Source organism: Esox lucius, chromosome 3 (assembly GCF_011004845.1).
Source record: "Esox lucius isolate fEsoLuc1 chromosome 3, fEsoLuc1.pri, whole genome shotgun sequence".
In the NCBI taxonomy this organism is placed as follows: Eukaryota; Metazoa; Chordata; class Actinopteri; order Esociformes; family Esocidae; genus Esox; species Esox lucius.
This window is the reverse complement of record NC_047571.1, coordinates 25031203-25059149: the sequence shown is the minus strand read 5'-3', so window position 1 is coordinate 25059149 and position 27947 is coordinate 25031203. Positions and strand designations below refer to the sequence as shown.

The 27947-nt window shown below is 40.0% G+C and overlaps 1 protein-coding gene across 3 annotated transcripts; it reads left to right on the top strand.

The window, feature by feature from the left end:
* The first annotated feature begins 60 nt into the window (after positions 1-60).
* On the top strand, positions 61-9661 carry phb2a (prohibitin 2a). 3 transcript variants are annotated; one of them, XM_010892173.3, is made up of 11 exons: positions 61-148; positions 662-791; positions 2589-2673; positions 3032-3111; positions 3360-3544; positions 3635-3764; positions 5432-5535; positions 6316-6393; positions 7491-7573; positions 7895-8250; positions 8818-9661. In XM_010892173.3, the coding sequence occupies exons 1-10, from the start codon at positions 128-130 to the stop codon at positions 8241-8243; spliced, it is 1245 nt and encodes a 414-aa protein (XP_010890475.1). In that variant the 5' UTR covers positions 61-127; the 3' UTR covers positions 8244-8250; positions 8818-9661. The 3 variants fall into 3 exon arrangements, with proteins under 3 accessions (XP_010890475.1, XP_019901150.1, XP_010890481.1); XM_020045591.2 differs by lacking the exon at positions 61-148 and adding an exon at positions 449-556; XM_010892179.4 differs by lacking the exons at positions 61-148; positions 7895-8250 and adding an exon at positions 450-556.
* Positions 9662-27947: the final 18286 nt, after the last annotated feature.

Below are 27947 nucleotides of genomic sequence, written 5' to 3'. Positions count from 1 at the left end.
CATAAATAAATATGTAACTAAATATAGCCTACATTTCCCATGATGCACCGCCTACAGGAAGTGTTTCTTTCATCACACGCGACCTTGGAGTTGATTTCAGTTAGTACGTTTTCTAGAAGACAGCAGCATGGCTGAAAAAAATCGCGCTGTAAGTTAACTTTCTGATGTAATTGTGGTAGATACATTTAAATAATTTCTTCAGCTAATAATATCAGTGCAGTATGATTCCTTATGTATTGTGTTATTACACATCATGCAGTAGTCAGAATGGAAGGCGTGAGACCAACCAAGTTGTCTATGTTCATAAATAAAAATCTATATACAGTGAGATAAACTGAAGTTAAATATTGTTTTATAAATGTTGTTATACATTATGTTAACCAGGCATAAATATTTCTCCGTAACAAATGTCACGTGTTGTTATTTTACTAATGGTACGCGGACAAGCCTCATCCACTAGTCCACACCCCCTTCTTTTGTGATTTAAGTGCACATGTTCTCAATCACTGAATGCATTTGTAGGTTACCGGTGGCAAAGATGTCAGTGAAGATATTGGTACTAGATAACGTCTTTTATTATTTAATGATCTCGGGAAGTCCTGTGAATTGTCACTGTTTGAGCTAAAGTTGTTTTTTCCTCGTTGTCTTCCCGTGTTTATAGGGTTTGCTAGGGCAGTTCAAGGCCTATTCTGACAGGATGGGCTCTGGTCCAAGGGGTGCAGGTCTGGGGCTAAAGCTGCTTATAGGAGCAGGAGCACTTGCCTATGCAGTCAAGGAAGCCACATACACAGGTACATGATGAGCTGTAATGTCTGTTGTTTGCAGTGTCTTATTCGCTGGGTGTCAACAAATGATGAGGATTCAATTTGTAGAGTAATATGGAAATCAATTGAAAATGTTGGCCAAGGTGATACCTTTTCAAGTGTTTCAAACGGGCATATTGGCAACACAGAACTTTTTACATAGAAAGCACGGTTGGGTGTTTTTTTATCTATAGTATAAACAGGAATAACGAAGATGACAAAAAGGTACATGCATAAACAAAGGAAAAATAAAATAGGAAAAAAAACATCCTTCACTTTAGAAATTGCCATGTGACATGGGCTTTGGTGTAAAGCAGTCTGTTATGTAGTATAACCACAAGGGGGTGGTCGTTAACTTGAACAATTTGGTGTGAGCTGTTAGTGTGTAGTATCACCACTAGGGGGCATTTGTAGGCTAGAAGGCTATGGTGTAAGCAGGCTTCAACGGAGTATCACCACCATGGGCCATTTGTAGGCTGGATGGCTTCTGTGTGATCTCGGTATGGTTGGTTTCCTATAGAGCCTCGGGCATCAAAGCTGTTCTTACACTATTAAAAGTTGGCACCCAGTGTTTGTTCTTTACAACACACTGTTTGTGCCCAAGAGGAATGCAACGGAGATGACCTGAATGCACATTTTGGTACCTGCATTATTAGAAACAAAGTTAATCCTCACACTTCAATGCTTGTATTTGTTTGCTGACAAACCATATATTACCTTTTACATGCATGGCAGTACATTTTTTATTATTAATGGACCACCTCTAGAAGTTAGCTACTGAACTATTTCTGTGTAGGAGTACAGTATAGACACCTTGCCATTTTGTTAGAGCATGTCATATCCTGTGCTGGTTTTCTTAATTGATAGATGGTTATGGAAGAAGGGGTCATTTGCTTCAGAGCAGTGCCCAGTTATCAAATCCAATTGTTTGTTGCAACCACAGCTTTTCCTGACATAGGAATGACCAAAACAACACTGGAGACGCTACTAGTAGCTCACAGTTTGAGTTGCTTGCAGAACAATCCTGAAGTACATGCAGTTTTCACTTGTTCTGCTGTTATATCTCAAAACAAAGCTAACAGGGGTCTTCAAATAATCCCACTTCTGTTACGTCACTAACAGAAACACACTGGCAAAATTATTTCTAGCATGTTTTCCCGCTCTAGCATGTGCGCAATCCATAAAAGGACCTCCGTGTGCAGTGTTATCTGCCTCACCACAGAACTTCAACAGATTAATCTTGAAGCAGCAGTTGTCCAACTGTTCTGTATGGATCTACTAACTCTGGTGCCAATATTGGTGAGTGGGTGGACTTGCTGGGTAGTAGTGTAAAAACACTTTGCGTTCAGTTGAGAAGGGGGTGGAAATATTACTAGGTGTCAGTAGAGGGTGATGAGCTGATATGCTATCTACCAACCCCCCCACAAAGCAGAGCTGGTAGTAACCCAGCAGGAAATTATGACACACCAATCGAGGAAAAATACATCTTAAAGCTATTCGCTACGGAATGCAGTTTGGATTACGTGTTAACTTAGAGTATTTTATTGTATCAAAGCAGTTTGTTTGCATCCACCAAGTGCTGATTGATTAATGATGTTCTTCCCCAATGGAAAGAAAATCTAACATTAATACTACATTGGTTTCAGCTACATAACAATCAAGGAGTTATGTCATCACATATACACTACTAATTTGTAAGAGCATTTCTTAAAGTAGCTCTCATTTCTGACCCCTGCTCTGGACTGTGATGCAACAGATTTGAATGTGTTGTTCCCTCTTTGTTAGTGGAAGGTGGACAGAGGGCCATCATCTTCAACAGGATTGGTGGGATGCAGATGGACACGGTGCTTGCTGAGGGCCTCCACTTTAGGTAGGTGTTCATCCTTGTTGCTGACATTTTGACCTTTTGTTTATTTGGCTCAATAGGGTTGGACTTCCAGTGTTGTCTATGCTGAACATTTTAATGCTTTCTGGTTGCTAACAATGGGAGACACGTTATCTTTGGACTCTTTAAGCAAGGCTGTGTTACGTATTTATAACTTTTTTTTTGTCATTATTTTTGCCGATTAGTAGACACTCTTATCCAGAGCAATTAGGAAGTACCTTGCTCAAGGGCCCTGGAACAGATTTTCTTTGACATTGTCAGCTCAGGGATTAGTGAGTAACCTTTTGGTTTGCTGGCCCAATGTTCTTAACCACTATATCTTAATCCATGTTCTCATTGACAGGATACCATGGTTCCAGTACCCAATCATCTATGACATACGGGCGAGACCAAGGAAGATATCCTCCTTAACAGGAAGCAAAGGTGACTTCATATTTTTGATGTGTTCTCTCTTACTGATATGACTGTATTAGAACTATTTAACATGTGTGTCTCTCATCCATCCTGAGACCCCTCCCAGATAATATTTATCAAAATGGCAATACATGTAACATGCGTTCAGCCTTTATGGCATCCCGTGACCAATTAGGGTTAATTGCTGAAAGGCGGGACAGATTTTTCAGTTAATCTGCTCTGGGATTCGTTTGTTGACTGGTGTTGTCCTGGTACAGACCTGCAGATGGTGAACATCGCCCTGCGTGTGCTGTCTCGTCCTGTGGCCTCCAACTTGCCTGCCATGTACCAGCAGCTAGGCAAAGACTACGATGAAAGGGTGCTGCCATCCATCGTCAATGAGGTGCTGAAGAGCGTGGTGGCCAAGTTCAACGCCTCACAGCTCATCACGCAGAGAGCTCAGGTATACAGGCGGATGGTTTTGGGGGATGCTGGGGGGGGGGGGAGGAATGTCTCCTTTTTTTAATGATTGAAATGTTTCTTTTGTCTTCAGGTGTCCCTCATGATTCGACGGGAGCTATTTGAACGGGCAAAGGATTTCAACATCATCCTGGATGATGTGGCCATCACAGAGCTGAGCTTCAGCAAGGAGTACACAGCCGCCGTGGAGGCCAAGCAAGTTGGTGAGGAAGCACACTGGTAATTCCAAATGCAGTGCACTGCTTTTCACCAGACACCTACGGGCACTGGTCTGAATCAGTGCAGTGTATAGGGACAATGTTGCTACAGTCGGGTTTGAAATGCTAAATATAGGAATTGAACACGTTCCTGTCTGATTTGAATGGAATGGACTGGGGGATTCTTTTGTGGGGGAAGCAATTTTGTTGTAAACCTAAACAACAAAGAACCATAAAAGGAACCAGGCAAGCCTAGTTCAGCCGGCCCACAATTAAGTGATAAATGTTGTTGCCCTGTAATGCTGGGTCTCCCACTTGAGTGGGCTGTGTCTTTAAACACTACACCACGGTGCTATATGTGTGCCCTGTTTAGCATCTCGACATTAGATCATATTGTCAATCATTAACATCATGCCAAGTTTGAATATTTCACTAGACACCATTAAGCATTGTGTTAAACTGCCTAACATTTAAGTTTACCTCCACCACAAATGGCATCTATGAAATGTGTGGCTTTTGCAACTGGCTGTTTTAACAGTTTATTAGCCAGTAATATGCTTACTAGTGTCTATTAACTTACTACTTGGAACAGTCATAAGATTTGAGCATTTGCTAGGTGAGACTGCATATGAGCTTAACACAGACAAAGCTATTTCACGGCACAAAAACCTTTTTTTCATTTGTGAATTACATTGATACAATAACTATCAATGTAGGCGATGATAACTGACTTTTTCGTCAAGTGAAAAGATTAGATAATTGTGGAAACCCCTCTTTTACTGGCCAAGTGGTTTTTATCAAGCCTATATATCTAGCCTTTTTATTTGGAATCATGCACGGATGCTTACTTTGAAAATCCACCAGAAATAGTCGCAATATAACCGTGAAGTTTTGTTTTAGGCCTGCTATAATGCCGCTACTGAAGATTGTAGCCAGCTCAGTTTTTGTCTCTGGAATAAATCCTAATGCATAATTTGCTTTGAGCGTAACGAGATTCGAATGCAGGCCCTAATGGTCTCTAACCACTATGCTATTTAACAAGGGGTGGTCCGTCAGTCCAACAGTGATACCATATTAGTGCCATGACAGTGTTGGTCCCCTTTTAGATTTTTCTCAGATGTTTTGGACGTTTTCAGTGTGTTCTCTGATCGTCAACCAAAACAATATTCCAAATAAAGGGAACCTATTTGAACGGACAACAATTATTATATTTAATTAATTTTAAAAAAGTTATGCAATTCCAAATGCTTTTTGGTGAAAAGGTGACACCTTTTTTTTTAGCTGCATTGACTGCATCCAAACCCCTCCTGTAGTTGTTGATGGTTTCATGTTGCTGTAGAGTGAATCTGGCACAGTCATCCATACACAGCTGCTTTAAATCTGTGACATTAGGCCATACCAATAGTACTTTTTATCATTGCTTTTGGCTGTTCTGACCGGCTAGTTTGTGTGTTTTGGGTCAGTGTTGCTGCGTTACCCACATGTACTTCGTCTCAGATGGCCTGACACACTCCTTTTAGAGTTCTGAGATGCAGTGCAGAATTCAGTGACTCCACGGTGTCCCGGGCCTGACGCCGCGAAGCACGATCCAAAAAGCAGTCCCAATGAACGTTTGAGCTGAAACCCTGCCGACACCCGTGTTGGTAATGTGACCATCTCTTCCTGCATCTCAGCCCAGCAGGAGGCGCAGAGGGCCTTCTTCTATGTGGAAAAAGCCCTGCAGGACCAGCGGCAGAAGATCATCCAGGCTGAAGGAGAGGCTGAAGCTGCTAAAATGGTGAGCTCTGGGTAGGAATGCAGCAGTCAAACAAACCCGCTGCTTTACCCCGTCCTAAAATCTCTTCCTGACCTTAGTACATCTGTATATTTGAAAGGTGCTGATAAGTGTAGTAGAATAGCCTATACCATATTGATTCTGCCTTAGAGGGCTGAGGTAATTTGTTGGGCTAACACCTAGTGTGAGGCAGTGTTACAGTATCTGCGGGGACAGCCTTGACAGGCATGTTGGTAAGGAACAGCTGGTCCCAAATCACTCGGATTCTTTATATTTCATCATTGACTTTATCATGCATAGGGAATGTTGAACATGGTTGTCTTCACCAGTAACGCATCCGTAACTTCACTATCACCTTAATGATGTGATTATGGTCTTAGCTGCATTATAGAAGGGTGGAGGCCGTTTCTCAAACCCCAGTCTGCAGACCACTACCGGTCTGTGGAGGAATGCCAGCCAGTCTGTCACTTAAAGTCCTATTATTGAGTTATGCATATAACTATGTCCATTATTTAGCAGTTGGCATACAGTGCTTCCAATTTCACTTCTCACCTTAATCCATCAGATTTCAATTTGATCTACCTGTCTTTTATAAAATGTGCATATAAATCCTAGATTCCCACACTACCAGGGAGTTTTTGTAGACACTGCATCAATATCTTGATACTTGCTCTCAAGTCTGTCACTGCCAGGGACTTCCTCGAGGCTATATCCTAAGTTATATAGTGGAACCAAGATTGTCGACATTAACCGTTTTGCCTGTTCTTGTTTGTGTAACGACAGTTGGGCCGAGCTGTGACAAAGAACCCTGGCTACCTGAAACTCCGAAAGATCAGAGCTGCTCAGAACATTGCGAAGACGGTAAGGATATCTAGTTAGTTAATCATGGTTTCAATACTGTAGCAATGTATATTCCATTCTGCCCTTCCCTAATCGGACCAGGTACATTTAGTGGAGGCTATTTGGTGGAAACATTATTATGCCTTGTAATTTGTTAGTTGGGATTCCCTCAAACAAGGAAGTTTAGTAAAACATGGCCGTAGCAGTGATTTTCCTTGCCCTACTAGATGGCGCACTATCACTTTTTCTTGCCCTAAGCATTTGCGTTTGAACAAGATTAACAATGGGATTTACTGTCTCCTGGACATCTGTCTGGGATAATGCCCTATTGATGTAGCGTTTAAGCTGAAGGGCATCCCGTACATACAGGTGGAAAGGGTGGCCCCTGTTTCTAAACAGATTAGTTAAAAGGGACACTTAATAGTGTCCTGATGTTTCTCTGGTTGGTGTTTGTATTAAAGTCTTTCCACCAGGTTGGAATTGTGAACATGATATGCCCTTTTTGTGTTAGAGCTCTTTGAAAATAGAATGTCTGAATTAAATGGTGCATTTGGCTAATTATGGGGTGTCATGAGGAGGACTTGCTCATAGAAGACAGGTGTTCTGGGTGAAGGGAGGGGCTCTAGACTAACCATACATGAGTATCTTCAAATGTTTCTGCCACAAAATCAGGCTGAACATTGCAAGGGCCAAAGACAAAGTTCTGATTTAAGAAAGCAGGGCTGTTGTGACATTTGTGATGCACATTACACAGACAACGCATGCCTGTCTGCTCACGTGACGCGTGTTGCACAGATGGACTACGCAGACTCATGAATGACGTGTGTCACGCAGATCGAATGCAGGCCCTGTTAAACGATTGGGCGAAAGTGCACCATTTGAGCCTGAGGGGAGAATGTTTCTGAATTAGCGTGCTTATTTACATTCTCAATCAAATACATGTGGTACATGATTGTACCTTTTTAAGTCTGTCTCATAGATGCCGTGTTAATTCAATAAATAGGACTTTAAAGCTATTGGTTAGTAATGTATGGGATAGAGCCCTCAGCAAAGCTTTGAGCTGCGATTTGATGTAAGCACTCCCATAGTTTGTCAGCTGACTACTCCTCATCCTTTAGGTGGCGACATCACAGAACAAGGTTTACCTGAGTGCAGACAACCTGGTCCTGAACCTCCAGGACACCAGCAACAACTTCAGCAAGTATGTTTCCTTTTGTTTCCCCCCCCAAATTGTTCCTGTTTACATTGGTTCTGTTCATTAGGCACCCAAATAAACGTGTGAAACTGGATGGGACTTCTTGGTCTTAGTCCAATAAGAGGCTAATGCTGACTATCTATGTTTTTTAACACAAACCAGAATTATTTAAACTATTATTAGCATAGTCTGTGCATGAAAAATATAAAAGGGTAGTATTGGAAATGGAAATATTATAAACAAGTATGTTAAGATAAGTGCAACCAACAGCGAAGGTGAGCCAGCGGTAGAGATTACTGTCAAGGCCTGCTTTAAATGCCCCAACAGTCTAAACAGGTTGGGAGATGTAGGCTGGTCGAGCCCTCAGATGGTCCCCACAGATTTGCCAGAGATTGAGAGAGAATTGACGACCCTTGAGATGACCGTTCCAGAGTTTGGGGAAGAACAAGACTTGAAGAGCGCAGAAATTGTTAGCATGGCTGTTCCAGGGACTCTTCCAGAGTTTGAGGAACAATTAACAACCCCAGAGACCATTGTTCCAGAGTTTGAGAAGGAACAAGTGTTGAAGATCCCCGAGATGGTCGCCGTTCCAGGGACATTTGGGTCGGGAGCAGACCAGGCCCCTGATATCAAGGAGGCGGGCCCTGGGGACGAGGAGGACAATGGCGAAGCTTGAACATAGGGTGCGTGGGTTGGGTAATTACATTTCTTACCAAATGGTAAAGAGATTTGAATAGATGACATCCACAAGAAAGATTGGCACTTTGATAAACGGTACAGCTGTGTCGCTGTGATCAGGAGTTTAAATCTTGATGGTAGCGGAACGTTAGTGCCCGGGGCTCGTCAACGTCCAGGGTGGGTGGTGAGGTGTTTCACCGGGTCGCCTTACCTCGTTGTGCCTCCGAGTCTTTGTGGTGCTGGCTGGGGAGCGAGTTTTCCTCCGAGCGCTTTGCTTTCGATGGGAACCTCCCGGTTGAGCGTGTGACGTGACGAGAAGCAGAACGTCTTTGCTTGACGTGCCGAGGAGAACACGTCTCCTGATTGACTATCCCACCCGCCCACTGGGAGCTGCTGCAACGAGGCATGGCGTGATCCAAAATGGGGAGTCAAAACACATGGAGAGGAGGAGAAAGGCGCTAAAGTCACAATGTATCTCAGGAATGTGGTCTTGTGTATCATCGTGTGCTGCTTTGTCTGTTAAGATGTACTAGGTCTACTGTTTCATTTACCCTTTTTCTCTTCTCTTTCAGTTTATCGATGCGGAAGTAAAAGGAAGCATCTCTGAATTGTGCATTCCGAACTTTCGGTTTCATCAATTTCATGTTCCTCAACGACACTGTGCTTCTCAACCCTCGTCCTGGAAGATGGCTGTGTATACAGTTTCTACAGAGTTATTCACACATTGAAGGCTGTTATGTCCAATTGGCCTGTGTCACGTTTGATATCATGTTTCAGATAGTTGCCTGGTTTTACTTTGTATTCAAATTGAATGAAAAACTGATACATTGAAACCAGATTGAACTGGAGTTGTAATGGGCCAGCACGAAGGATGACTGAAAGGACTGGTGTTGAGAACCAACTTTGTTACACAGTGTCTAGCTCTTGGCCCCGTTGAGAGTAGGAGTGCTGATTTACGATCTTGTTTTGCCTTTTAGAAGACTGTAACACACATGGACAAGGAGACCAGATTCTAGATCTATACTTGGTAGCTTTTGGGAAACTGACACTGGTTTGAGTAGAAATGACTCAAGGACACTAAATCACTTGCAGTTTTACATTTGTATTCTGTAACACTCGCTTTTTTTTTTTATATATATGAGTTAATGGGATCCTCCTGTGTTATGACTGTGTGAAATGAAGTGTCTTATGGTGGAAAAATAACATCCTGTGTTATGAAATGTTACAGCTGAACGTACCCAAATATAATCATTCTTGTATTCAATTTACAGTTGACCTTAATGTAAACATTGTGTATATGGTCTCTTCTGCTTGACTCTGGAGGTCCTCATTACTCTGTTAATCCTAAAGCATTCCAATTGGGTTTGGATAAATAAACATTTGTGTTTTTGGAGCACAACTGTATTTATAATTTAAGTATCAAAGTTAATCCCTTATTCAGTGCCCTCTGCTTTTGGCACCTTAGGTAAATATGAGCAAAACTGGCAGTGGACATTAAGTAACTTTCATTCAAAATATTCAGAAGTCTAACCTTTTAATACAATTAAATGTAATGTATTCTTAGCACACATTTGAGAATTGTTTTTAAGATGACAGCTCTGAGTTCTCTTACCTTGCCATCCCTAGTTGTTACATGTTGTATCTGAGACCATTCCTCCATACAGAATCTCTCCAGATTTTGACATCCACCCTTGTGGACTCTCCTCTTCAGCTCATCCCACAGTTTTTCTATGGGATTTAGGTCCGGTGACTGGGATGGCCATGGCAAAACCTTGAGTCTGTCAGTGAAAAAGGTTTGATTTTTGAGGTGCGCTTTGGACCATTGTCCTGCCGTAAGATCCAACCGTGGTCCGCTTTCTGGCAGAGGCAGTCAGGTTTGGATTTAATATTTGCTGGTCTTTGATGGTTTCCATGATACCATATATCCTAACAAGCTCTCCAGGGCCTTTGGAACAAAAACAGCCTCACAACATTAATGATCCACCACCATACCTCAGTGGGGATGCGCTACTTTTCCGTCGTTGCCATCTTTGTCTACACCAAACCCACCTCTTGTTTCCAAAAGGCTCCCTTTTGCTCTTATCTGACCATAGAACCTGGTCCCATCGAAAGCTCCAGTAACATTTTGCAAACTGTAGGGTCTTGAGTTTGATGACAGCAGAGGCTTTTTACTACAACCCTCTCAAACAACATGTGCTTATGTAGATGGCGTCTGGTCGTAGTTTTGACACTTTCTGACCCTAAGACCCAACTAACGTCTGCAGTTCTCCAACTGTGATCCTTTGGCCACTCGACCCATAGACAGACATCCTCCAGGCTGATTCTTAACATTTTCAGTTGCTTTAAACTTCTTAATTATTGCCCTGATAGTGGAAATGGACAAATGTAATCGTTGAGCTCTTTTTATAGCCATTTGCTGATTTGTGAGGCTCAAGAACCTGATGTCACACAACTGTATTCTCAGGTCTTTCTCACAGTGACGAATGACTATAGGAATTTAGCTTGTGTGTCACCTCATATTTATACCCAGTGAAACAGAACATCATGGCTTACCACTTGTGCTCCTAAGTACTCAGGTGAACTTAATGTAAAACATGAATGGGAATATAATTCAGTTAAATTAAATTCATAAGAATTTCCACTGTGCCAATAATTGTGGTACATGTATGTTAATTCCTCACATTTGTTTTTAATTAAAGATAAGATTTTTGTGAATATTTTTGAAAGAAAGACCAAGAGCAAAAACAATCAGCCCATTTAGCTCATATATTTACCAACGGTGCCAATATTAGTGGAGGGCACTGTCTTAAAGCTTTTCTCTCATGAGGATACTCGAAACATTTTAGTACAGCTGAAGTACATGCATTTCCATTGGAACATTGCACTCATAAACAACTTTATCTGTGTAGCTGTAAGCTACTTAAGTTTTCAGTAACATCAGTATTCATAATGAGATCTAATTGTTGCTTTATTGACTCCTGATTGATTTTGTTTTGTTTTTCACCCCCTTAAAGAGATCATTGTTTGAGTGCTTAGTTAGAAATCGCTACTATTAACTGGCTAGTAGCATCAACCATTTGAAACATACATTTTTATTGTCTTTCAAGCTACAAATCTGCAGACAAAGTAGGGCACGTTCCTAAAGATGAAAGACAAGATGGGAGCGAAGTAGGATGATTTACAGGTTGTGTGCATTTCACAAGGCTCTAGGGTCTGTTCAGGAAGGTGGAATGGCACAAATGATAGAAATGCATTTTGTAAAAACAGGCCATCATCTTGTAAGGTCTGTACTTTATGTTCTTATTTGCATATTCACCTCATCCATTGTGTTCTATTCACATACCTGTACCAAGCGTTAGCAAGATAACTCTTCAGGGTAGTTAATAACTGTGGATAATGGCTTTTGAAAGCATGCGCCTTGCAGGGTCAAATTGCAATGTGGAATTTCTCTCTTGACTAGCAAGCGGGAAGATTAACTGAATATTCATAAGCTAAAGGGGTTGGGAAAGAAAATGAGCTTGGCATTGGCTCCATTTAACCGCCCACTCTGTTTCTCAGCCAATCAGGTTTCTCTCTCTCTACAATTTGAATGATGCTAGTCTGTCAAAGCTCTGGATTTCTTGAGGTAAAGAAACACAAATGTTTTTTTGTTACAAGATTGTATAGAAATCCTAAAATGAATTTAACGAGGCACGATAAAATTCCTCCCATTTATTAATCATGTTCATCTCCTCTTCTAAAGGAAAGTAAATGCTGCAGTTTCCCCATTGCTGATATTAAAAAAAAATCATAACTGATTGTGGGTCAGTGAAATAACATTAAGTGTAACTCTAGTCATGAACACATTTTAATAAAAAAAAAATCAACATAAATTACAAATCTCCTAGTGGCTCTGTGTTGATGTGCATGATTGCAAATTTGCTATCAGTTGGTGGGGGGAGGGGGAGAGTGTGTGTGTGTTCTGCAGCTTTAGATACAGCGGAGAGATCTCACACACACCTCCCCCTTTTTTTCTGCAGCGCATTAAACAAGGACGGATTACCGTTCAGCTGGTGCATCTCCATGGAAACGCTAGCTCACACGTGACCAGCGATTCGCTGTCGTTGTTAGATCAAACTGGATCCCGTGATTGCTGTGGCACTCCCGGAGGCTCTGAAGACAGCACAGTGACATGTTTGGGGCGGGCTTTTAGTTTTTTGCTGTGAGAGGAAAATTTTCCACAGGCCATTCTGCATCTTATGCATGTCTCATCTCTGTGTGGATGTAAACCCTGCGTGTCCTGAACACTGTGCATATGCTGTATTGACCCCTCTGTTGGGATTGCTCGAAACATTCCGGCCCTGGCGATTGAGACCAAACGCTGATGGTGATTTTGACGTCCACGTATTGTCTTTTTTAAAGGCCAGTACACTTAAAAACTTTAGGCTTCTGTGATTTTCATTACATTTCCACACTGTGGTCAAAATACTCACTGAATCTGTTGTCATTTTTATAATGTCCTTGGAGATTGGACATGGCTTCCAAAAAGTGCTGTATATGCATGCCTTAGTCAGTAACCAGTCAGTAAACACTCTGAAACCAGCACTGAAGTCCCTGGACACAGTCTATTATGGAGTTTTGCGTTTGATTACTGGTGTAAACTTTAATCCTCAATGTTTTTTATAGATTTCAGTTAACTGGGACTGTGTCTTTCAGAAGGGCCAGACGTTGGGGGACATTTGTTTATAATGCTGTAATGCTTACCTCAGATATGAAATGCAATTTCAGCAGTTATTAAATGCACTCTAAAGACTGGCTAGAGATACCGTGGGCTCAGCCAGAGACAGGTAAAACTGCCTTTTGCTGCCTCGTGGAATGCTTTGCAAAATAACCCTGAGCTGGATGTTTTGGTGACAATTCAAATATTTGATAAATGACCTTTTTATTTTCAACGTGACTGCTTTTCTAAATGTGTGTTTTTCATATTTATGTGTTTATTTCTTTTGTTTGTCGTGACTGAGGGGTTTAACTCTAAAAGAAGCCTAGGTATTTTCTGAATGTAACATAAAACAAAAAAAACTATAAATGGAAATAGGAGAATTATGTGTTTGACTGGCCTGGGTGCTTGACATGACTGGAGTTTAGCCGCTGGTGCGAAGCCTCATAAGGGCACGTTATGACAGTGTTTGCGTACATGCCACTAGCATGCACTTCGAAATGTTCTTCTAGCATGTATATTCAAAACCCTGTTTTGAATAGGCATGCACCGAATGTCCTGTGATCCCAGCGACACCTCTGGTAAGACCTCCACAACGCTGGGTGTGTGCATTGGTATCAGTGCATCAGCAACGTAGAATCGGGGATTGCTGTGTATGGTGTAGCAGGGGTCCTGGTATTCCCATCTGGAACTTCACAGAATCGTCTGTCTCTCTGCAGGCCATCCCAGTGCCACCCTCAGAATTCCAGTTCCATATCCCATTTGCCTGTCATTCCGAGTGGGTTCACCCGGTTATCAATAACCTGTCTGAGATATGCAGATTAGTCTCTCCTCGTCCCCTCCAGGATTGTTGAATATGTGCCAGCCACCACTGGTTTAGGCCCGACACTTAATTTGCAGAGCAGATTTAGCTAATTAACCTGCTTATTTTTTCCCTGCTAGCCTCATTAGGGAGGTCCAATGGGGATTAAACAACAGTGCCCGGTGCTCTAGTTCTGAACGTGGTGTTCTGTCATACTCACTTTGTCTCTTTGGAGGTTCTCAAATTACCCACCGAAGAAAAGATAATGAGGCCACTGACTGATTTCTTTGACTCTGATTGACCGTCAGTGTATCTTGCAAGCATTGCATCCAAGTCGCAACCCGCATGATTCAATTATTCTTGTTTTCTATATTTATGGAAGAATTGCTCGCGGAGAAGGCAGTTTGCACGTTCACTCACATCCACTACTCAATTACCTTTAAGCTTTCAAAAAGGAATGACAGGGATTTGTTTAATTTTTTTGAAACCCCTAAGTACAAAACACAGCGACTTGAGTCTATCCAAAGGTTTTACTTTAAATGACAAGCAAGATCTCAGCTCAAGGCTTATAACATTTTTGAGGGCTCCTGCTTCATATCCATAGAAGAAGTGAGTGAGACTGTTCTTATCTTCTGTTCCGTTTCTCCACAAACACTCCCATGTGGAGCACTACCACTCAGTGCTTTGTTTCTGTGATTCAGGAAGTGGGTCCGGTGTGAACCTCCTCCACCTGACTCAGTACCCCAGGCAATGTAGTCTAGTGAAGTACAATTATAGCAACAAAGAAAATAACAGTTCTGCCAGTAGAGCTGAGGTCAATGTGACACCACATGCACAAGAAGAATGTTTGATGTCCATAAGACAAGACACTCAGATTTCCCATGTTATTCTTATTTAAACAGCAACTTTAAACCCGTGGTTGTTGAAAGGCTGTAATTTGGAACAGGAAGGTCCAGTATTCCCAACCAATCCTTAATTCGGTTCCAGGACCTCAGATGCTCTAAGTAAGCGTCAGAGTGCATAGCTGGCCGTTTACTGACCAAACAAACATTACTGAATGTATTCCTAACCACTAGTCTTTAAACAGTCTGTTGCAGCAGAGAAGTCAACATTTCCTCATTCTTCACTGTTCCACCCCTGTGAAGCTCTCTCAAATATTTGTTTTCTCCTCAGGGGGAAATAGAGTTCTCTTTTAAAGTTGTGCAACTGGAAGTGTCAGTTGACAATCCATCTACCGTGGGTCTTGTAAAACTAGCACATAAGTGTATAGGAAGATCTCTAACGCGTACTTCTCATGTTTTCTCACCTCATCTCCATTTTAAAAAAAAAACCTGGATGAGAATGCCAGAAGTCCTTTCCCTTTTACATTGTCCCCCAATAGGTTTTGAGAAGGAGATGAGGAGAGACGACACAAAGAGGATGCAATTAGATATTCCCTCTGTTTGTTCAGGACAACGCCCATCCATCCCTCTTGATCCTCTTCTCTGGGGCACATTGCCCTAGGTCCTAAGACTGCCTATCCATTTGGAGTATCAACTCAGCCAAACCCATGTATGGTTCTGGGACGAGGGAGAGGAAGGACCAATGGAAGTTTAAAGCCTCCAGCAACAAAAGTTGACAGGGAATGACTGTTTTCCTGGATTCTATTGCTGTTGTTAATTTTAGAAGCATATTATACTGCATTATCTGAAAGAGAGAGTGATCCAGGTCTTCAGGGGACCCAAAGTCCCCACATAAATTGTCAGATCTAAAAATCAGTCCCCACACATTTCTTGGGCAGGTCCCCACTAAAGAAACGTGTAATTGCCGGCTTAGGGGTTAGGTTTAGGATATAACCTACAATTTGGCAACGTGTTAAAATGTGGATTACTTTTAGGTTTAGGCATTACCAGTTACAGTTTGGGTTAAATTTAGGTATAAAGGTTACGTTACTGAGGTTAGGTTAGGTTAAGGGTGTGTTTAGGGTGAGACTTAGGGTTAGGGGATAGGGAACATGGATTTTTGGGTTAGGTTTAGGTTTCAAGTTACCAGTAGACTAGAAATAGAAACATGTTTGTGTGTGTACAGGATTTAAACGTTCACTTTGTGAGTTCCAAAACATCCTTGTGAAGAAATGTAAAACACAGAAAATATCTGGTCAAAATTAGAAAAAGGGTATTTTCTGCCTTAACCCTTAAGGGGTTAGATTTAGGGTAAAAGTTACAGTTGGGGTTAGGTCAAGAATGAAAGGTTATTAGGATTAGGTTAACAGTTATCAAAGGTTAGGTTAACGGTTGTCAAAGGTTAGGTTAACGGTTATCAAAGGTTAGGTTAACGGTTGTCAAAGGTTAGGTTAACGGTTATCAAAGGTTAGGTTAACGGTTGTCAATTGGCTTAGTGTGTTTCTGGTTAGTCGGCTGTGTTCTATCATGTCATTGCAGGCCTACGAGAGCTGTCAATGCTTAGTCTTTAAATGTTTGCATTTGCCCATGAAGTCTGCTAATAATGTCTGTCAGAATTAGGACTACTGATGTGTCAATAAAAGTCAAGCAAGCTATTATAAGGCTGAAAAATATGTAAAGAAGAAAATAATCAGAATCAAAGCCAAAATCTAAGACTTTGATAATTACTGACCTGTCGGTAAACTGTCTTGCTTTGCTAAAATTCTGGAGTCGCTGGTAAACATACAGTTGGGTTCTTTAATCTGACAATTGCATATTGAACCAATATCTGGTTTTAGACATGGACACAACTATTACCGCAATCAGCCTGGTTGTGAATGATTTTGCCAATGCTGTGGATGATCATCTCTCCTTTTTAACACTTATTGCTGAGTAGGGTGAAAAGCTGAACATCAAAATGCTCAAAAATCATGTATGTCTTCTCAGCTCAGAAAATAAACTACAGGACACTTTTATGTCAGTGCTTGACTATGGTGTTACATACGCATGCATCAGCATCGTATATTATCATGCAACATTGTGTTTTATTACTGTGCTATCTTTTGCGCTCGTCATTGTCTTTGATACACTTCCGTCATACAGCAAGATCAAAAGAGACCTAGTTCTCAACATGACTTTCCAGTATAAATAAAGGAAAAATAAAACAATTGGAACGTCATTTAAAAGAAGGAAAACACTGGTAAACCCAGCAATGACAAACTGTCCCGTAGACCAGGGAAACCATCTACAGTGGATAACTGAAGAATGCTCATCATAATGAAGGAGCCAAACGACCGACCGATCAAGAACACTCGTCAGGAGGTAAGTTGTGGATTTGTCAAATAAGAATGATTAACATACCATAGTGACGGCAAAAGGAGCGTATGGTGAAGAACGCGGCCTAAGAGCCACAGACACACATCTGGAACATCAGTACAATATGGTGCAGTGAGTGTTACAGCTCGGTCAGGTATGGCTGCCACAGGAAAACATCTAGCCAGAAATTGGCTGCAGTACAGGCCTAACCGAGCATTACCAGGGATGATGTGTCTGATTGGATCAATAGTTATTTTGCAAAGGATATGCTATGAAATACTAAACATAATTGCTTGGTTTGGGCATTATATTGATCTGTCTCAAAACATTTGTGCACTTAAATATTATGTACATAATGTACAGAAATTGTTGTTATATCAAAATGGTGAAACCAATACCTGCACAAATAACTTCAAATAAAAGCTGGGATAAACAATGGATTACTCAAAAGATTCTCAGGGAACTGATACTCTTAAATTACTGTAGATCCCGACTCCTAATCCAGTTTTTGACTCTGATTCATTCCTGATTTTATGCTTCACTTTCCATCCTTCAGATCTCAGTGTTCTCTCCACCTCAAACCTCCATTTTAGTTGCTGTGAAAGGGGTTTGCAAGTAGTGTCATGGAAGCACAGTAAAAACATTACAATCAAAAAAAAAATGTTTCTCTCCTGAGATGCTCTGGAAATGTCATACAGTGACAACCCAATTTGTAACCAATTGAATAAACACAAAATACAAATCTGATACTGTTGAACAAAGTCAAGTAAGCATTTAGCAATGACCTAATAAATTATAATAAATAAGGACTCCATTGCATTGAATGTTTTGTCATCATAGATAATGTTTGAACACAATTGTTCTGGCTAAGTCATTTAAAAATTGAAATGCAATTTGACTGAAATATTGTGTGCTTTCTATGGGAAAAAACATTTATGGATGTTAATAAATAATGGCATGTGGGTGCAGTAGACTATATTTCACCATGGGCTGTACCCCAGAAAAATGAAATGAGTTAAGATGTGTGGGACTGTCAGGAGGTTTTGTAATGTCACCTGTTTGCTGGGCATACACCCTTTTTCCAAGTACTCAGATAACAATAAACTACCTGCAGATAGTCTTCTCCCCAAACAAAAAACATAGACTTGCTTAGTGGTTTCCCTGATAGGACCCCAGCTTCCAGGTGTGTATTGCCTACACATCAAAATCAGGTCCTAAGCACCAAATTCTGCGCACCCACTGGGTGTGACACTTCACAGCCGATTGCATGAATTATGAAAAGCAGGAAGAGACATTTTGCACTCTAGGGAAAGGATATACAGAAAATAGGATTTTCTGGGTAAGAGTATCAGCTAAGATGTAAATGTTCCAAAGCTATAGCCCTGTTGGTGTCATGTTTCCAAATTGGTAAAGTAAAGGAGTTTTATAGACTATCATTTTCGTAGTACTTGAGAGCCATTGAGTAGTAGAATCTTGCTACACTCTCGCAGGACAGTATCTTGGTTTGTTACCAACAAGGCCCCGTTTTTAAATGGTATCTATCTAGATTTCACTTATCAGACAGGAGCAAATGCATAGAAATAAAATGAATAACAGGCCAATCACTGACATGGATTGGGACTCCCATTCTATTAAATCTATTTCCATTGATTTCCTCTATGAAGACACACATCAAATGAACATGCACCCATGTTTTTATGGGTGCACAGCCACTCGCAGCCATCCCCACCTGCCCTGCTCTGTACAGAAAAAAAGCACTTTGTAGTGGGGGTATTGAGCTAACAGAAATGTAACAGCCTCAATCAAAAAAGAATGGTCGGGGGGTCTGTGATTTGGGTGTCTACATTCATTAGGTGTCTTTGACCAAAGTTCGCACCCAGTTTCTCACACATTCAAGAAGCAGAACTGGTCCAGCCGGATTTTCTTTTGTTTTTCCATTTCCAGTATTTGTCAGAGACCCTTCACAATTTCTTTCATGAATGCAAGTATGTTTAAAAGCATTGCCTTAGAATGTTGTGCAAGCTAATTTTAACTAGATATTAGTTTACAATTAAACAGTAACAGAATTCAAAATATAATATTTGTTGAATTGTGATGGTGATAAAAATGGTTGGATGTTTGTGAAAGTTATTATGAAAACTAATGGATGAATAGTTTAAGGGTTATTGTTTTCTATTGGTTTATATAATTTATAACCTGATCATTTATAACTTGTAGTACGGATTATCTGATGACTTAAACAGACCACTGCCCTTATGTTTGCTACATACTTTAGTCTGAGATTGCCATCACTGAAGTTATTTCTGATTATTTGCCATTTAGCCACTTTACTTCACATTCTAGAAATTATTCAAGAGGGTCAGATCCAGACTCATTTCTGAGAAGAAACATTTGTAGGCATGACACTTATTTGGAACAATGAGTTTGGGTAACCAGGCAAAGATAAAGCATGGGTAAAGTGATGTTGAGTTGTGAGCAGTAGATGGCAACAAGTCACCTCACAGATTACTAACTGACACTATTATCACCTCATTCAATAGAATGTCATGTATGTATGTATGTACGTAATATTATGTTTCCCCAAACTGACACGTCAAATCTATACTGGAATTGAATAATCACTTTAAATTGTCTTAAGTAGAGCTTTAGACATATTTTAATACGGGCCATTAAGTGGGTAGTTGACCTTAGCATGAAAAAGAAAAATTATAAAAAAAAAAAAAAACACATTCTGAATTATTGTGCATGCTTTATTATTCATAAATGCCTTTATTATCCACAAAATAATTAAGGCATTTCAGTACTGTTGTTGGCTAAAGATTATAGATTACATTTTTTTATACATGTTTAAGATCAGAACCAATAGTCAGTAAAATCCTGCCTTTGGGCTTGTTTACATTACGTTATATTTTCCAAGACATATCAAACAAGACTCAAGATGCCAGATTATTTTGTTGTGTGAACTTGCAGTGGTTAGCTGGTTGAAAGTGTCAAGAAACTGTGCACAAGAACATACAGGTAACAATATTCCCTGACTTACTGTTCGGCTGACTAACAACAAACTAATATCCATCACTCACAAAGAGCTTAGTAGAGCAACAGGAAGTGTTACTTCACAAGGTTACACATTCCTCTCTAATCACTGCAGGTCTACATATAGCCTTGTTAAATAGCAAATATACAGTATCTCATAAAAGTGAGTAGACCCCTCACATTTTTGTAAATATTTGAGTATATCCTTTCATGTGAAGAAATGACACTTTGCTACAATGTAAAGTAGTGAGTGTGCAGCTTGTATAACAGTGTAAATTTGCTGTCCCCTCAAAATAACTCAACACACAGCCATGAATGTCTAAACCGCTAGCAACAAAAGTGAGTACACCCCTAAGTGAAAATTTCCAAATTGGGCCCAATTAGCCATTTTCCCTCCCCGGTGTCATGTGACTCGTTAGTGTTACAAGGTCTCAGGTGTGAATGGGGAGCAGGTGTGTTAAATTTGGTGTTATCGCTCTCACACTCCCTCATTCTGGTCACTGGAAGTTCAACATGGCACCTCATGGCAAAAAACTCTCTGAGGATTTGAAAAAAAGAATTGTTAATCTACATAAAGATGGCCTAGGCTATAAGAAGGTTGCCAAGACCCTGAAACTGAGCTGCAGCACAGTGGCCAAGACCATACAGCGGTTTAACAGGACAGGTTCCACTCAGAACAGGCCTCGCCATGGTTGACCAAAGATGTTGAGAGCACGTGCTCAGCATCCTATCTAGAGGTCATATCCAGAGGTTGCTGCAGAGGCTGAAGGGGTGGGGGGTCAGCCTGTCAGTGCTCAGAACATACACCACACAATACATCAAATTGGTCTGCATGGCTGTCAGATATTATCAAATATTTTCAAAAATGTGAGGGGTGTACTCACTTTTGTGAGATACCGTAAAATAAAACATACTAACATACTGTTCAGTCCCAGCAAACATACTAAATAACTGATTGTACAAAATGTGATATATTTCTAAACCAAATAATTGATGATTAATCTTATGTCTTTAAGGACTACCTTCTATCATTTTATCCAGTTCGGTCTTCTTAAACTTTCATTCCTGTAGTAAGCATTGTGCCCCTGGCTAGGTCCATGGAACAAATATCAATGTATTTTTCAGTAGGTAACAACCAATTGAAAAGACAGTGATGTTTGTACCATGTTCTATGGATCTGGCCAGACTTAGTAATTGCAACAGTGCATGAGGATGTACTGTAAATCACTGATGTCAATATATTCAGATTTTGTGTATAGAGCACACTTCCATCAAAATAGTATATGGAACAATCTTATGAAGCAAAACTGTCTACATGGGTTCTTAAGTTATAACGAGGCCCTGTTATTCCATATTTCTAGAAGATGGCTTGCTTGCTTTTTTACGTGTTTATTTTTATGATTTCACCTTGTTTTGAGTGTCACTGTCTCCCAACAGGAGCATCACTGTCAAAACCGGAGCGTTGTCAAGCCCTGCCGCATTTTGTTCCATTGCTGTGACTTCTGTTGCACAGACAGCGTCTCCCACTTTCATTTGTGGCAGAACAGAACAATCAAAACCTTACAAACTCAGTAACAAAAGTCCCCAAAGACAGCCTGAAAAGTTGTTGACTTTGTCATTGGCCTCTAATCAATAAGTCACTGAGAGAGTCTGATAACTTGCTAAGTGTAGCGTCAAAGTCACTATATGTAGTTAAAGATAAAACAATGACATTTTTCATGACCTCTTTTCTCATCTTTTCTGAGTACTTACATTCCTTTATTTTAAAAGTATAATGTCAGTATTTAGAGATTAAAGTTACTGTCCCGAGTACCAAAATAGCAGGAAGGAGTGAGACATGTTGAGACAGGTGAAATGAGAGATTGAAAAGCTATAGAGAGGAAGATATAGGATGTGGGGAGGAGGGGATCCAAAAGAGAAAGCAAATGTGAAAGAGGTAAAGAGAAACAGAGTATGTGGATGAGGCAGAGGAAGACTGAGAATGTAGATGGGGGAAGAGACAGCGGCTGTTTGAAAATAAGTACTTGCGTCCCGTTCTGTCAAGTGTGCTCTTCTGAGAAGACCCAAAGAGCATAATGTGAACGCAAATACGTACTCACGATAATAATATCCTCACGACTAGCAAACATGGCAACATTTCTCTTCCCCGCATAGAGCTTCTGGTTTTGACCTTGCCCCCAAAACAGCCTTTAATAATTGTACGTTTATGTTACACAAGAGAAATAAGATAAATGTTAGCCAACTTTAACAATTATATATAGGTCGGAAAACTATTTTCGGTTACTAGCTTGCAATAATTAGCTACTCTCTTCAATATGGAAAAAGTACAATCTGCTACGATGAACGACAAGTTGGTTTCATTTTTTCTTAAACTGAATACATAGAATTTACAAATAACGTTGTTAACCGTAAATCAACGATGGTGAATGACCGGTGAGCTACGGATACTCTTCTTCCGTAGTAGTTCCCCGTGCGAGTAAGACGAGTCGCAATGAATAATGGGAACGAAGTACGTGGAAAAAGTGTGCTCCAATCTGCTCCAAATGCATGCTTCGTTTTCCAGACTTTCCAAGTAGGGTACGCTAACATAATTTCACTCGGTAAACCTAGCACATCTTTTCCATTTTGCGTTCTTAGGTTTGGAATCACATGAACAATTACCGTTGACTTCCGTACTTGGTATACGCTCTAAGAAATAACACAAGAACGCTCTTTGAGCCTGTAGAGGGGTGCAGTGAGATAGATCATGTGGATCGGGGGCTGCTAGAGTATGCTGAGTATGAATGGGGTACAGGCTTAGAGCGATACTGGCTCTATGGATAGAGGACGGTTAGAGGATGTAGACAGAAGCAGAGAGAGAAAGGCGAGGAATTTGAGATTGAACAATAGAGAGGAAGGAAGAGAGACTGTTGGGAGGGAGGAGACAAGAGACAGAGAACAAGATGAAGACGGCAAAATGAAAGTCACTGGCACCCCAGCTATACAAGCCCTTGGGGCAGAGTCAAGTCATGTGACCGCTCGTTCTCTGCAGCTCGGTGGGTGTCAGCCAGGGGGATGAGGGGGTTTTAACCAGAGAAATCCCCTCCGGAGGAGTTAAAGAGGCAAGGGAGGTGGCCTGCCCTGGTAGTTTCAGGAAATATAAGACGTTTTTTTGTATGTGGAGATGATAATACATTGTCTTAAAAAGCTCCAGATTTGCTGTTTGTAGCCGTGTTCCCTACGCAGTGAACAAGCCAAAGTTACTCAGGTTGTGGCACCGTGTTGGTGGTTTCCAAATGCGGACATTTTCCTGTTTTTCTAGGGTGCGCTTCGTAGATCACTTGAGAGAGAATACTATCTAGTACCAAAAAAGGTAGAACGCCTAAAATCTGTACAATGTTAAGGGCTTGTGTGGACAGCAAACTGCATCAGCGAAGCTGTATGCAAAACCGGCCTCGTACAGAAACACAGCTTTAGGCACCTTATATGTTTTTATGCTAGCTACTTGGGTTAGTTAAATGGCATGAAGACGTATCTAATGTAAATGGGAAAATAATGCATGTTTTCTTTACAGTGGCTATTGAGTCGTGTGCTCTGGCTTAATCAATGACGAGGAGTGCCAAACCAACCAAGTCTTAGGTCAGGGATGGGAAACTTGGATGGTGGTGGGGGCCACAATTTATGTATTGGTCATCCGGGGGCCGCAGATTAACTTGGAACACACACACACACACGTCCATGTATTGTATGTAATTATTGACAAATGCATTAAAGGAACACTATGTCTAATGTTAGTTAATGTACAGCTCCTTTAAGAGGCCACTGCACCTTTTTCTTTCCTTTCCAAAATAGTTGAAAAGTATCTTAATTTTAACCCTTCTGTTCCTCACTGAAAACCTTCCTTTTCAACTTTTTTGGAAAGGAAAGAAAAAGGTGCAGTGGTCTCTTAATCTTTTCCGGAGCTGTATATCTGGGAAATTTTTAAATATTGATCAACTTTTCCCGCTCTGTTAATTTCTCCTGTGATTCAGCGTGTTCACTGCCATGTTATTAAATGCGTAAACCTTCTGTATGCTATAGGTTTTATGGCTGTTTTCACTGCTTTGATATTTTGGCTGGTACAGAGACTTCTGTAATAGGTTTCATCAAGTGTTTTATGGCTCAAACATCAGCACACCCTCAGCTACACTTCGAAAGACATCACAACCGATTGCTGAGACCCTGAAATTACTGTTTTATATGTAAACATGCAAAAAATGATAAAAAAGTATTTTTCATGTTTTGTTTCAGGCATATATTTTGGTTCCAATACTAACTTTACAACAAATTTAAGGTTAAACATTATATATTTATTTTTGTGTGTGTGTGTATATCCTTTTACTGTTTTCTAAATTAATCGGAGGGCCACACAAAAAGGGGGTCAGGGGTGCCAGTTGCCCATGCCTGTCTTAGGTAGTTGTGTGGAAACAAGGATGTCACACTTTTTACTCTTGCCAGTATTTCTCAGCACCAGAATATTACAGAAGACTAGTTTCTGTATTGGTCCAACATGTGTGGTCTTGGGTTTGAATTAATATAACTTTTTTCAGCATAACGTGTTTTAACATGAAGTAATATGACATGAAATACATGCTGAGAAAGTGTGACAACCAACCCTATAATGGGGTTGGTTGTCACAGGGATTGGGGTTGTTTGTTACTGTATATTCCAATGAGATGTGCAACAAGAAATTAAGATTTATTTTCCCTAGAGATACCAAATACTTGCAAATGTTCTTAACACAATTTGTAATGTATTAATCTCTAAGTTTCTGCACTGTGTTTAAATCCCATTGTGTTTAATTGAATGTTTATTTACAGATAAACACACAGAAAGAGACAGGCTTAGAAATATTGAGGCTTTTAATAAACAAAAAATTAAAAGCCTTAATATTTTTGGTACCTAAAATAAGGTCAGATCATGCTCCAATGCAAAACATAGTTTTTCAGACCTCCAAATTTGTATGGAAGAACTATAAGCAAACTTAATATGTACTTGCCATTTTGCAGTCTTGGGTTTTGAATTGGTCTTAAAAACATACAGTTTACCCGCCAAGATGAAAGCTATTTCTTCTTATTAAACGGTAAAAAGCTGTTTTTGTCACTTGTCTGATCTGGGCCTCAAAGGTCAGGTGACACAAAATCACAAATGTTTTTCTTTAATGGGATGAGTGTTATTTAAGAGAAATTAAATGAGCACTCAGTTCCTCTCTTTGGACCTTGGTTACCAATAATCAAAACCTTTTTAGTTTCCTAGTTTTCAATATGTTTGGCTTAATTTTCATACAACACTCTTGCGCCCTGTGTATTTGTGTGTGTTTGGCTGTCATTAAAAGGAACCAGAGACTGACAGAGAGTGGGTGATTCTAACCTCAACTTCCACTTCCGAACATGAACTCCAAACATTATATATAAGATGGCGGGAGCTCCATTTTATAAATACAGACATAATCATAGTCACAAGTGTGACTATGTTACAGATTAAGGATTATAGCAAAGGTCTGTCCGTTTCCCTGCCAGGCAAACACTGAGAGACTGATTCATGCATTTATCACCAGCAGACTCCACTATTACAACTCTGGCCTTAACTAAAAGTATTGGCAAAGTTGCAATTAATTCAAAATGCAGCTGCATATGTTCTTAACGATACCGAAGAGAGAACACGTAACACATATTTTAAAGATACTACATTGGCTGCCTGTGAATTTTAGAATCAATAGAAAAAGATTGCCCTTTTGAATGTTAAAGCACTACAGGGCCTTTCACCTCAATACATGTCTGATGTTGTTTTTGGATGTGACTGGTTGCTCCCTCAGAACATCTGTTACTGGTCTTTTGGTTGTCCCAAGGGTCAAGGGGGGTGAAGCCTCTTTCAGCCACTATGGACCAGTCCTTTGGACCATCTTGCCAGATCATCTATTGATATATTTTTAAAAGGACTTAAGGTACACCTTTTTTGCATGACTTTCTAAGATTTTCTTCAACTTGCCTTAATATTATCTAGTCATTTATCCCCTTTGTTTTAACTTCTTTTTTTAAATTGTATTTATATCTTTACTGTAATTCATACATTTTATCAAAGCATTATATGTTAACTGTTTTTATTTTGACTTTTACCTTTTAAAGCGCCGTGAAATGCATGTTGTAAGAAATTTGCTTTATAACTAAAGTTTGATTTTAATATTTGCTACTGCAAGTAGGCTACTACTGAATCAGGAAAATATCCAAGTTAATATTGAATCTAAAGTATAATGCATATTAATGGGAAAAATTACTTTTGTTAACAGCAGACTGGTTTTCTCTAGGATATTTACAGGAGCTGCTGTACTCCCATTATTACGATAGAGGGCGACAATGTAACATCACAAGCTGCCTAAATTATGAAGAAGATATGTTGTTTAGAACTTTTTCAGGTGTGCCGACTATCCCCTGAGGGTTTGGGGCAAGACCATTGTGGCGTGAAGCTTTCTGCCGTCCGTAGACATCACTTTAACAGGTTCTGACATGCACACTAAAAGTCTGCTTCTCTGCATACACATGGGTGTTTGCCATTATTTCTTAACTCAGCAGCTGTGAGATACTAAAGAGTAAGAAATGATTTACTTGTTAATGTTTAGATCTTCTGCACACAGTTACAACAAACAAAGGCTTTTCAGTAAACTTGTAGATGCATAGTATAATAATGTGCGTATTTCTGTCCACAGGCAAACCCTTTTTGGCTCCATGTATAACCCTTTACTGAGGTCAGGTCCTTCAAGATTCCGGTTCCACCAGCTTTGCAAGCCTCAAAATGTTTTAATGAAATTACATTAAGTTACATTTCATACGTTTTTCCCTTTAGGGTGTTAGGAAACTCCTGGTATATAGGCATCATTGTCATAAATAATAACGTTTTAGGCTCATTAACCTGGAAGAACCATTAAAAAAGGAACCTGGAAGAACACTGCCTGTGTAAAAGATGTTCCTTCACACAAAAAAGGAGTGGATGAACAACTTTTTTATAGTTTTAACTAACTCATTGTGAAAGACAAAAAAAATATATTTTCAAAAAGTTAAGAAGAAAATCAGATAGTGCAGTTCCTCAAACTACAATGTTAAATTGGTACTAGATCATTTTCTGTTACAATATAGCGGTTTTAGGCTGAGACAACCAGATTTTGGCCTAAAATGTTCTGGGAAAGATACTGTTGACCGAGGACTATCAATCTACACACAGTTCCCCAAAGCAAAAACATGTTTTTAGAACTGGTTGCCAATTTATTGAAAATTAAAAACCGAATATGAAAAACATATTGTTGTCTAACTTAACTGAGGCCATTGGTGATTTTAAAAACGGAAACAGAGTTTAATTGTAGTTATGAGAGAAAACAAGAGGAGATGGATGGATGTAACCACTGTTGAAACTACAAGATACATAAACAACAATGCAAAGCATTTAGGTTTGGAGCAAAGTCATCACTGCCTCTTTATTTTACTTTAGAGATTCATATATATAGGTGAGTCTCTAAATCTTCAAAAATGTAGCTGAGTCTCTAAAGTCTCTGAAGATGTAGGTGAGTCTCTAAAGTCTCTGAAGTTGTCTCTTGAGGTTGTAGGTGAATCTCTAGAGATATCCAACCGGAATAATTAAAGGTCGACATTCAATCTTAACTACTCCTAAACATTTACTAGATTGGTTAATCAGTGCAGCGAAAAACCCACCCATAGATTTATTTTCTTGTCAACTACTCAAGACTGAAATAATAATAGATCACTGGGAAAATGGATGGGCCCTAGTAATCAGGTGTGTGTACTGAAGAATCTTCAATTTGGTTTTCTATGGCCTATACGATTAGATTAAGCATTTAATCTGATTGGACCAAATTGTGCTGGAAATGTTGCATTTAAAAAAACAGTAAACATGATGATCATAAGACTG

Excerpts from the sequence above, each read along its gene's own strand:
- phb2a (XM_020045591.2), top strand. The coding sequence starts at position 494 with ATGTTCTCAATCACTGAATGCATTTGTAGGTTACCGGTGGCAAAGATG. Across the intron at positions 557-661 it reads AGATGTCAGTGAAGATATTG|GGTTTGCTAGGGCAGTTCAA; the intron begins GTACTAGATAAC and ends CCGTGTTTATAG. Across the intron at positions 7,574-7,894 it reads ACCAGCAACAACTTCAGCAA|TCTAAACAGGTTGGGAGATG; the intron begins GTATGTTTCCTT and ends ATGCCCCAACAG.